We start from the raw sequence: 12570 nt of genomic DNA on the forward strand, positions 1-12570 counted from the left end.
TATCTTTTTTAACTTTTATTCCTGGACTCACTTCTCATTTCTAATCTGTGCCAAAAATATTGCATTTTTATTACTTCTTCTTGCATTTTAGTAACTAATAAACTCACTCTTTCTTTGACTCAAGAAAGTCTGGTTAAATTTAAAACATAAATACATTTGGCCTGGGAAAAAGGATCCATGAGGGAAGGGATCCTTTCCAAATTAACCTTATTGCGACCAATGGAGGGGGTTGAATAAAGAAAGGGAGCCAGTTCATCTACCCTCACCCAGGAGCATAACAAATTGGGGGAACCTTGCACGGGGACCGGTCGTAACAAGGTACAGCAAGTGTTAAGGCAAACGGAATGTTGTCGTTTATGCAAGGGGGATGGAATATAAAAATAGGGATGTTTTGCTACAGTTGGTGAGACCACATCTAGAGCACTGTGTACAGTTTTGGCTTCCTTATTTAAGAAAGGATATAAATGCGTTGAAAGCAGTTCAGAAAAGGTTCACTCAACTGAATAGGGGTGCTATCTCCATAAGACATAGGAGCAGAAATTAGGCCACTTGGCCCATCGTGTCTGCTCCACCATTCAATCATGGCTGATAAGTTTCTCAACCCCATTCTCCCACCTTCTCACCGTAACCTTTGATCCCCTTACCAATCAAGAACCTATCTATCTCGGTCTTAAATACACTCAATGACCTGGCCTCCACAGCCTTCTGTGGCAATGAATTCCATAGATTCACCACTCTCTGGCTAAAGAAGTTTCTCCTCATCTCTGTTCCAAAAGGTCTTCCCTTTAGTCTGAGGCTGTGCCCTCGGGTCCTAGTCTCTCCTACCAATGGAAACATCTTCCCCATGTCCACCCTATCCAGGCCTTTCAGTATTCTGTAAGTTTCAATCAGATCCCCCCTCATCCTTCTAAACCTTATCGAGTATAGACCCAGAGTCCTCAAACATTCCTCATATGTTAAGCCTTTCATTCCTGGGATCATTCTCGTGAACCTCCTCTGGACCCTCTCCAGGGCCAGAACATCCTTCCTGAGATACAGGGCCCAAAATTGCTCACAATATTCTAAATGTGGTCTGACCAGAGCCTTATAAACCCTCAGCAGCACATCCCTGCTTTTATATTCTAGTCCTCTCGAAATAAATGCCAACATTGCATTCGCCTTCCTAACTACTGCGTCAACCTGCAAGTTAGCCTTAAGAGAATCCTAAACTAGGACTCCCAAGTCCCTTTGCACTCCAGATTTCTGAATTCTCTCCCCATTTAAAAAATAGTCTATGCTTCTATTCTTCCTACCAAAGTGCATGACCTCACACTTGCCCACGTTGTATTCCATCTGCTACTTCTTTGCCCATTCTCCTAACCTGTCCAAATCATTCTGCAGTCTCCTCGACACCTCAATACCACCTGTCCCTCCACCTATCTTTGTATCATCTGCAAATTTAGCCAGGATGCCCTCAGTTCCTTCATCTAGATCATTAATGTATAAAGTGAAAAGTTGTGGTCCCAACACTGACCCCTGCAGAACTCCACTAGTCACCGGCCGCCATCCTGAGAAGGACCCCCTTATCCCCACTCTCTGCCTCCTGCCAGACAGCCAATCTTCTATCCATGCTAGTACCTTGCCTCTAACACCCTGGGCTCTTATCATACTGAGCAGCCTCCTGTGCGGCACCTTATCAAAGACCTCCTGGAAATCCAAGTAGATAACATCTATTGGCTCTCCTTTGTCTAACCTACTTGTTACCTCCTCAAAGAATTCTAACAGATTTGTCAGGCATAACCTCCCCTTCATGATACCATGCTGACTTTGCCCGATTTTACCATGCACTTCCATCTCATGAAAAAAGGTTGGCCAGGCTGGGCCTGTATCCTTTGGAGTTTAGAAGATTGAGAGGTGATCTTACTGAAACATATAAGATTCTGGGGGACTTGACAGAACGGATGCTGAAAGGATTTTTCCCCTTGCAGGAGAGACTCGATCTAGGGGACATATTTTAAAAATAAAGTGCCTTCAATGTAAGACGGAGGTGAATCTTTGGAATCTGCTGTGAAGAGCGGTGGAGGCGGTGTAAATGAATATTTTTAAGGCAGAGGTAGATAGATTCTTGACCAAAAGGGGAGTCAAAGGTTATCAGCAGTAGGTAGAATGTGGATTTGAGGCCACAGTTAGATCGTCATGATCTTATTGAATGGCGGAGCAGGCTCAAGGGGCTGAATGGCTTACTCCAGCGCTTAAATCGTACATACCCTCATTTACAGATCCGAATTGAAAGAAGAAATTTTGATCTTGTCCTCTGTGTCCTCTAGGTGAGAGACAATGTAGCCTAGCCAGTGGCTGACGGCTGAAGTCTTCATCTGTGAGCAGTATCTCCAGGGAGGCCCAGTTGTGATCTTCAGTCTATGTTGCATTGATCTCAGATGGGACAGTAATGGTACAATTGGGCTCAGCACCCTGAGTAAGGGAAGTGAAAAAACAGCAGTCACACCTGCGGTCTGTCCGCAAGAATGACCCAAACCTCCCTGTCGCTTGCCATTTTAACACTCTACCCTGCTCTCTTGCCCACATGTCTGTCCTTGGCTTGCTGCATTGTTCCAGTGAAGCCCAACGCAAACTGGAGGAACAACACCTCATCTTCCGACTAGGGACTTTACAGCCTTCCGGACTGAATATTGAATTCAACAACTTTAGGTCGTGAGCTCCCTCCCCCATCCCCACCCCCTTTCTGTTTCCCCCTTCCTTTTTTTTCCAATAAATTATAAAGATTTTCCTTTTCCCACCTATTTCCATTATTAAAAAAAAAAACCCCACTAGAACTATACCTTGAGTGCCCTACCATCCATTCTTAATTAGCACATTCGTTTAGATAATATCACCAACTTTAACTTTAACACCTATGTGTTCTATTGTACTATTGTCGTTGACATCTTTTGATGATCTGCTTCTATCACTGCTTGTTTGTCCCTACAACCACACCACCCCCCCACCTCTCTCTCTCTCTATCTCTCCGCCCCCCACACACACACACCTTAAACCAGCTTATATTTCAACTCTTTCTTGGACTCAAGTTCTGTCGAAGGGTCATGAGGACTCGAAACGTCAACTCTTTTCTTCTCCGCCGATGCTGCCAGACCTGCTGAGTTTTTCCAGGTAATTCTGTTTTTGTCAAGTTTGTGCTCCTGATCCATCTACAGTCACCCCACCCCCATGCATATATGCAGATATCAAGTGAGGCCAGGTAACGCCAGGTTGTACCATTCCCCACATGGGAAACTTAGGCAGGAGGGAGTTGAGGAGAAAGCTGTGGGGCTGGAGAAGCCAAGAATAAGTGGCACGGTGGATTTGAGCTGAAATACAATGGTCAGTGTATATGTGTTAGAAAATTACATTGATTAAAGCAATTCTAATGAATGTGTTGATAATATGGTATTTGTGGATCCAGGTGTGTGTACAGGGACAGTTCGTGACGCCTGATGGGTTTCTTCAGTTGTGTACAGGGCGAGTCGTTGTCATTGCCCTGGAATCTGACTGTCAGATTGCTTTGAATTCCCACCGAATAAGGGAGAAACTGAACTAAAAATGTCAGCGGGGGAGGTCAATAGAAGAGATTGTAAACAGAAAACGTCTTGTTTCCTGGGCCATTTCATGTGGGGCGCATGAAGCTTTGAAATGAATCCATTTTGGGAGGCCGTTTTGATGGTTGCTAGGTTACAGGAATAAGATTTCCAGAATTCGCTTTGTGAGCTTATTTTTTTATTATTATTATTTAAGTCTGACTAATCTGATAAAGTATTCCTTCCTTTCAGATCTTAGAACAGGATGTTACATTCACAATTTTCTTGTTCAATCTCTCTTTGCTGGTCACTTTGAAGCACCACCTTTTGCCGATGCAACAGTAGAGCTTCTCTCTGAGCCAATGAGAGGCCGGCTCTACACATCATGCAAATGAGTGGAGCTTTGCTGCCGTGTCTGTTTAGCAGGAGCTGAGACAGGGAGAGAGGCGAGCAGGGTGAGGAGCTGGTACCGATAGAGACTACACTCAACTTCATTCTCTGCTTTGGCAATGACCTCCTGCTTGTGATACGTTCTGAGACCACAGTGCTGAATGTACCCTGCAGACCAAGGGTTAGTCTGACACTTGGGGAGGATCATTAAAATGAAGCGTAAGGTAAAATGGGTTTTACTCTTTCTTTGCAACTTGCTGGTGTTGTCGGCTGCCTCGCTGCGGAGAGCTGGAAACCGTGGCTGATTGAAAGTTCCAACTGCAAAGGCTTGCTGAGTTATTGCTCCAGGCTCTGCTTTAACTCTGAATGCGAACTTTCTACACTTGAGCTGTGTCGGATTGCCGTTGCTCGGTTGTAGGAAGACGGTGGGGGTGGGGTTGGTGGGATGTCACTGCAGTTTGTTTATTTGAGCCTGAAAGCGCAGGGCTGTGTGTTGTGTAACTTCACTTACATTTAAGGATCCCTATTAAAAGGAAGTTCTGTTTCCTTGTAGAAAACTTGCACTTAAAATAAATGATCTACATATGTAGTGTGTGTGGCAGGAAAATAATTTGAGGGAGTTCTGCAGTTTTTCACAAGTATTCAGCATTTCAGTTGATGTGGCATTCTCTGTCTCTACCCTATTTCGCCGGATAATTCACGATCTTGCCTTTTACGCTCTTTCCCATACACTTCTCCAAGTGAGTGGACATGGAGGCAACATGATACTGTAAAAATACGGGACATTGGAGGTGTTCGAGAGCAACCTGGTTTAAGAACAGAAGAAATAGGAGCAGCAGTAAGCTGGTTTGTGGCGCCTTGCGATACCAGTTGTTTGCGGAACGTTAATTTCGGACAAAATTGTGGGTCCACCTAGCCGACTGTTTGTATTTCTAAACCCAGAACCCTGTCTGCTAGCAGATAGTGCCTTTTTTGAACCCCATCACAGTTTCTTGTTCCAATACCGTCGCCGATGGTCCAACCTTTATGTTTTTATCAGCTTATTTGCCTGAATCTTCCAAAGCCTTTTGTCGCCCTTCATTCCAAACTATACACCCTTGTATTTCTTTTATTTGCAGACACAGCAGATCAAACCCACATCCTGGAAGTCCCGTCATATTATTAATGCTTTTATCAGATCAGCCGTCGACCTTCTCTCTCTCAAGAGGAGAAAGTCCGAGAATAGTCATCCTCAGTTCTGGAATCAATCTCGCTCCGCTCTGTAATCCTCCCAAGATCTGAATAAAAATAAAACGAGATCTCACGGTTCCCACATCTGACCTCATCAATGTCACATTATTTTAGAATTACCTCACAACTGATCTACTGTAGTTAGGGTGGTATTTGCTTTTCCAAATGCCTTTTGAGTGGATGCGAATTCCACCGGCACAAAGTATTATTACAACAATCCACCGCACAACTGAGTCAATGTATCCAATCCACTTAATGGACAAAAGAAAAGATGGAGCTGGGCTGTGACATAGTGTTGAGGAATGAGATTGAAAAGCTGGTAGCATTTCACCATTGTATTACCATCTGTTGAGTGAGGATCCCTGCTTATAGGTGGTGCTCATTCTGGTCCTTGGGAATTAGATAGTGTCCCCTTCAGCTCCAGCATTTTTGCTGTGGGGTGACCCTGGATAATGTGGCCTGAACTACACTGAGCCACACAATGTCAAGTTTCATTCCCTTTCTGTGCTGAGTTAGGTGATTTCGGGCAGGGTAGTAGTGAGGATGTTATGATCAGTCTCAGAGTTCTCACGCTAATTGGGGTGACTGTTCCTGACCACTATCCAGCTGTAAAGTGTGGGTTTGGTTGTTATTTGCCCTGGACAGTTCAAATAGTCAACAGTTGTTTTGTCTCGATTTACCCATATTGTCACTTAAGGTGCAGAGTGTTGATGTCACCTGAGAAACTGCACCCCAGCATGGTGTGGAGGGGAGGCATAGGCAGCAGGAGATGGATGTACAATAAAGATGTCAATGAGTTAAGATAAATCGGCTAAACTGAATTCACACTGGTGGATTTGTGTTGTGGTTGAAAACCTTATGAAATCAGCACTTTACCCCACTCCTCAGATCAGCCTGAAACCACAGATACGGCATAAAATAAATATATTGTGTGTGTATTGCTTTAGGATATTCTGCACACATGACAAGCATTTAACTCTTTGCTTGGATCTTAGCCAGCTGTGGACGACATTGCAGTTTGTTTTCAGTTTATATTTATTTTAAATTGGCAGATGGATAAATAATCCTTTTTTTCAATCCTTGAATTTTGAAAAGAAATGCACCAGAAAATGACCACAACTTAATGTAGACTGTATTTGTCAACGCAGAAATACTGTTGAGCTTCTCAAATTACAACATTAATGGCTTCATAAATGGTATTTTAAAAATTGATTAACAATCTAAAATAGCACCAAGGCGGCAGCGGAACCTATTAAGTTTTCCTAGATCCACATAAAGAGGAGGTGGGATCTGAAATTTCACCAGAAAGGTGGGACTTCTGGACACCAAGTCTGCTCTGGCATTCCAAACCCTAGGGATGGGGTCATTTATATGAACGGGACAGGCCCTGACACCATTTACGACATTGTCTTGGCAACTGCACCCATGGGGGCTCTAAGATGTTTGGAACAGCACTTTGTTGTGGGATTATACCAGTCTGGCTGAAAATCATTCAAAGAGTTTAAAAAAAGTATTGATTTTGGAGTAACAGTTTTTCTGATGCATTTCCTATATTACAGCAGTGACTTCACTTCAGAAAGTAATATATTGATATTCAAGTGTTTGAAATATCCTGAGGTTGTGAAAGATGCCATATAAATGCAACTTTTCCTAATTAATCAATTGCTCTGTACACGGAGTGGAACTGGTGGGGTTTCTGGAGGATGATGACATCCCACCAGTTCCATACAGACTTCCTCAGGCTCTAGGGCAAGTTGCAACTTGTGCAACGACACACAGTTGTTGTTCCAATTCTGCAGGATGTAAGCTTGTTGTTTCCATGGACCCTCATCAATACTAATGAGTTCACTCCAAGGTGGTTCTGTAAGTACAGCCACTTGATTGATAAAATTTACACAATCGCCAGGGCAGTAATGACGTATTTCAAGCTCTGATTTTTCACCTCCTTCTGGTTACCATACAAGATGGTAAGGGGTCAGCTGCTCCTCGGCCTTTGCTGCTGTCTCTCTAATGAACGAGCGCCCTTGATGCCTGAATGTCTTGCCGTTGGAACTCAATCCTACTTGTGCTTATGTATTTTTTATTTGATTGTTTGTCCTCTTTGAATTTTATGGTCAGTGTGTCAGTCTTAAAACAGAACACCAAAATCTGGTAGGATCAGCAACTTGGGAAATCGACAAATTAATGGGGCTATGGATTTATATATACTGCCCACTACCCCATCAAGGCTTTGTTTTATTTTTTATGGCTCATGCAAGCAAAAATACTTGAATGTTACTACATAAGGAGCTGCTGCCAAGGGCGGGGGTGGAAGCGGGTTGATGCGGTGTGGGAGTGATGATGAGCAACTCTAGCTTTCCCTTTAAAAAAAGCATCTGCCTCCACTCCTAGCCTTCTCCACTAAAATCAGGGACTGCTGCTGTGGGGATTCACCGATGGAAGGTTCACATGTTACTCTCCTCAGTGGTGCAATGTGCTGGCCCTCTAACAAACTGCAACACTGAACTATACGCTTCACTTGTTTTAAAGTTTGTTGGCTGAGGGAAACTTTCACTTGGGAGCACTAGTGTCTTATTTGACTGCACTAACAGGTGTTTCACTGTACATTGTTATGTCCAAATACACATTTAGATTACTGTGGTTATAACTAACTGCTTTTATTTCCAGGTCCTCTAGAGTATTCTGTCAAATTATGACAAAAGCAGTACAAAAGAACTTTGAATACAAGTTTTATAATGCACCTACTCCCATTGGGGAGCCATCTAGTGTTCAGTTAACAACATTCAAGCACAATACTGTTGAAGTTAATGATGGGTCAAAGTTCAAATGTAGCTTTTGGCCTGAGATTGCCAAACTTAGAAGTGGGAAGGTAGAGTTTAGATTTTAATTACTTTATGCAAAGGTTTGTGAATGCATAGAATGAACTACACAGCGAGGCAGTGCAAGTCTCTAGCGTGGCATAGTTGGATGAGGGAATTAGTGATTGAACAGTAATAAGCCCTGATTTTAGCTGGCTCCAAAGAGGTCAGTGTGGGGCCAGTGGAGTGACTGGCAGGTCAGGGCCATTTCAACTCCTGTTTGGCGGGGTGGTACTTCTGGTCCACAAAGAAACCTTTATAAAATTAAATTCACCGGGTCAAAATCCTGGAACTTCCTTCTGAACAGCACTGTGGCTGTATCTACACCACATGGACTACAGCGATTCAAGAGGGCAGCTCACCACCACCTTCTCAAGGGAATGGGCAATAGCCAGTGACGCCCAAAAATGAATTTAAAAAAGGCTCTGTACTTAGCCTTGTGCTCCTTGATGCCCTTTGTTCCTGGTGAGGCTGGTATCAGATGTGATTGCTCACTAAAATTCTATTGGGGTTTCAACTACATCGATAGACCCTGACTTTAACAGTTTAGTAAGGTCGGAGCAGAAAGCTGCCTCTATTTTAACCTCTGTTGTCTTATGCTGGGTTTGGGGGCGGGGGGTGCGGGATGGGATGGAGTCTAAAATTGGCCCATTAATTTTTGAGACCAACCAGATGGACCACTGTTTGTACTCTCTGGCCGTCTACATTTTCTAAGTTCCTAATCATTATATGAATTATTTTGCCAAGAAAAAAATGTGAAATGGATTAGCCTCCTAATTTTACTTATCATCTGTATTGATGGTACAACTTTTTAAAATTGTTTGTAGCTTTTCTGTTATCACAGACAACATAAGGAATGTATACAGTCACATTCTCCACATAACATTTTACATAGTACACCATGAAAATTTCTACCTAATCACTTAAGGACTTTCTCATGGTATAGGTGCTGTTTAGATATGGTGAGATTTTCTTGGGAGACGAAGATTTAGATTTAGATTTAATTACTAGGAAACTGCTTTTCAAGAAATGATGGTTGGCTTTGACTTGTGTTAACCTCTAAAATTTCAACATTGTTGCCACTTTAGGTCACTGCGCCTAATGGGCCAGTGTTGAGAATTTTAATAATCGTTCTTTTAATCTTCCATTAGCCCAGTATTTTTGACACTGTGTAGTAAGGAAAGCCAATCAGCTCTTACTATGCATGACCAGAGGGGCAGCGCATTAATCTTTGGATGTGATAACAAATTTGTACAAGACACTGGAACGACCACTAAAGTAAAAGCAAAAAACTACGGATGTTGGAAATCTGAAATAAAAACAGAAAATGCTTGGAAAGACTCAGTAGGTGTGGCAGCACCTGTGGAAAGAGAATCAGAGTTAACGTTATGGTTCTGTATGGCTCTTCTTCAGGGCTCTGATTCAAGGCAATCAAACTGATACCGTGGGGAAATGATGGTGTTGAGGAGCTGGGGAGTTTTTACTCGTATGAAGAGAACATTTCAGGATGATATTCTTCTTGCAAAGATATATTAAGCTGCAATAATGGCTGAGAATTTCCTGGAAAATCCCAGCCAAAGTGTTTAAGATTGCCATGGACCAGGAAAGCAGAACTCAGAAGTGTAGACCTTAGAAGAATTAAGTTGCGCAGAGAGTTTAGATTTAACTGCTTTACACAGCGAGTGGTGAATGTGTGAACCAGACTGCCCAGGGAGGCAGTCAAAGGAGAAAAGTTGATGGGGATTTGAGACAGTGAATGATGTGGGCTATTAGTTTTTGGCATGGGCCAGATAGGCTGAAGACCCTGTACTTTCCTGTATTCCTACAACTGCTGTCTTTAACACTGCTCCAAACACTGTTCTAACATCCAATCAATACTTCAGTAAATATAGAACATTCGGGAGATTCACAGCAATTTATTCAGGAACTAATAAAGAGAAAGGATGGGTCAGGAAGTACATTATTCTTCACCAGACCAAAGACTTTTCCTTTGATGTAAAAAAAATTATCTTCTCTCGTGTGCTACTGTGGCCTGGTAGTAACCTCTACTTAACTAACTTTCTTAATTCCTTTTGGATAAGATTTATAGGCTGTTTTGACACTACTTATGGAGAGCAGCCTGGATTTAACACTGAAGGTGGATCTGCTGATAAACGTGAGCTTCAAACACAACATCAACTGTATCATCACAATATCACCTGTTGCTGATAAATTAGTTAGAATTATCCTAATTCTGGGTGCTGCACCTTGTCAGAGCTGCCTGGGGCCTGTCAGTAGGACAGGATACTGCTGTCAGTTTAAGCAATTGTTTGTCTTGAGATTGCATCCCCTTAGTGTGGATCTCTTTTGAAGTAGCTACAAATTTCAGTATAATTGTTACCTTCACTGAGAAACAATCAATTATTGAAAAATTTGGAAAGCAAACTCCCTTCACCAATTGCAGTTATCTCCTCTGAAATTGGAAGGGTGCCTGCCACCCTTATGGCAATGGCAGCAAACACCGACAAACTAAAACACTGCCGTCATTGCCTTCGCTCCTGACCTGTTTCTACAGGTAATGTTAATGGTGATACTCTGCAACCATGTAAAAATAATCACTCTCGATGTTGTGTTTCATCATGACTAGGCCTGTGGCTGTCGAATGTCAGAGCAATCTAATCCATTTGATCTCTGAAAACTGCTGCCGCCAAAGTCATTACATTGTGATGAGCGGGCTTTGGTATTTTGTGATGAGTTTCCACTTAAGAAATTCTGTGCTTTAGAACCACAATTTAATTGAGCACCTTCATATTAAGTAACTACTGACCCTTCCTTCGATATTTCTGTAGATACTACATGAATAATGCCATAGGAACAGATTAATGTTTCTAGGCTGCATAAAAAATATTTTTATTCGGTTTTATGATTCAAGAGATGATGTGCAAGATTGGGCCAACTTATTTTGGCTAGAGTTGACAAAGGGTGTATAGGAGTTGGCATAAGGGCGGATTCTTTGGTTTGGAATTTGAGATTCCATCTGGAGCTGCCTAGGATTTTTAACAGTTGTGATTATTTATATCCCTCTGACGAACTTCAGTAATATGCAGATCACAAAGACTGAAAGAGATTCTACGATGCCCTGAAATCCATCACCAATCTTCGATACCAACAAGTCAACACTGCTCACAGAGAAAGCCCAAATTAAAGAAAGATAGGTAAAGCACTTTAACCATATCCTAAATTGGTTTATCCATCAATGAAGAAGTAAACACCAGGCTGCCAATTTGCCATTAACACCTCTTTGCTGTTAGAAATGACAAATGCAATCAAACTCCTGTATAGTGGCAAAGCTCCAGGAGCTGATACTATCCCAGTCTGAGGCCTACAAGGCTGGAGGTCATTACCTGGTCAAGAAGTCATTGAACTTATTCAGTCTATCTTGGAGCAAGAAAACATTCACAAGAATACAAAGATGCCTCCATTGTCCATCTATACGAGCAAATAGGAACTTGCCAATCTTGTGACAATCATAGAGAGATGTCACTCCTCGCTATTGTTGGTAAAATCTTTGCCAGAATCCATCTGAACCACTTAGTGCAACATCTCAACCAGGATCTTCTGCTAAAAAGTCAGTGTGGTTTCTGAAAAGATGGAGGAATCACTGATATAATGTTCGAGTTAGACAACTCCAGGAGAAATGCCAGGAACAGAACATGGACCTCTACACCATGTTTGTTGACCCGACCAAGGTCTTTGACACAGACAAACATGAAGGCCTTTGGAAGGTAATGGAGAAATTTGGTTGCCCTGAGAAATTCACCTCAATGGTTTGACAATTCCACGACAACATGCTCATGTCCTGGATCTTGCCGAGTCTTCTGACCCATTGCCAGTTACTAATGGAGTTAAACAGGGCTGCATGTTAGCTCTAACCCTACATGGTTTTTCCCCACCATGCTCTCTACTGCCTTCCATGTTGGCAATTCTGGCATCGAAATCAGATATATCTTGGATGGGAAGCTGCTCAATCTCAGACAACTCCGGGCAAAAGCCAAGATTTCCAAGGACATACTTCACAATTTCCTAGAGATAAAAACAAAAAACTGCGGATGCTGGAAATCCAAAACAAAAACAGAATTACCTGGAAAAACTCGGCAGGTCTGGCAGCATCGGCAGAGAAGAGTTGAATTTTCGAGTCCTCATGACCCTTTGACAGAACAGAACTAGAGTTCTGTCGAAGGGTCATGAGGACTTGAAACGTCAACTCTTTTCTTCTCCGCCGATGCTGCCAGACCTGCTGAGTTTTTCCACGTAATTCTGTTTTTGTTTCACAATTTCCTGTTTGGTGATGACTGTGCACTAGCTGCTGATTCAGAGCTGGACATGCAACATAGCATGGACCTGTTCTCTAATGCATGCAACAACTTCTTCGGCCTTACGATTAGCGTAAAGAAAGCTGAAGTAATGTACCAGCCTGCTCAAGGAAAGCCCTCTCTCAAGCCAAGGTTTCAGTTCAACACCAAAGCCTGTTAGCTGTGAATAAATTCACTTATCTCAGCAGC

The 12570-nt window shown here is 42.6% G+C and overlaps 1 protein-coding gene across 1 annotated transcript in view; it reads left to right on the forward strand.

Moving 5' to 3' along the window:
• The first annotated feature begins 3982 nt into the window (after positions 1–3982).
• nedd9 (neural precursor cell expressed, developmentally down-regulated 9) overlaps positions 3983–12570 on the forward strand; it is an 80651-nt gene continuing 72063 nt past the window's right edge. The window contains exon 1 of the mRNA XM_041184359.1: positions 3983–4165. Coding sequence (XP_041040293.1) covers positions 4154–4165 — 12 coding nt within the window. The 5' untranslated portion in view covers positions 3983–4153. The remainder of the gene's footprint in view (positions 4166–12570) is intronic.

The sequence above is a fragment of the Carcharodon carcharias genome, chromosome 3 (genome assembly GCF_017639515.1).
Source record: "Carcharodon carcharias isolate sCarCar2 chromosome 3, sCarCar2.pri, whole genome shotgun sequence".
In the NCBI taxonomy this organism is placed as follows: domain Eukaryota; kingdom Metazoa; phylum Chordata; class Chondrichthyes; order Lamniformes; family Lamnidae; genus Carcharodon; species Carcharodon carcharias.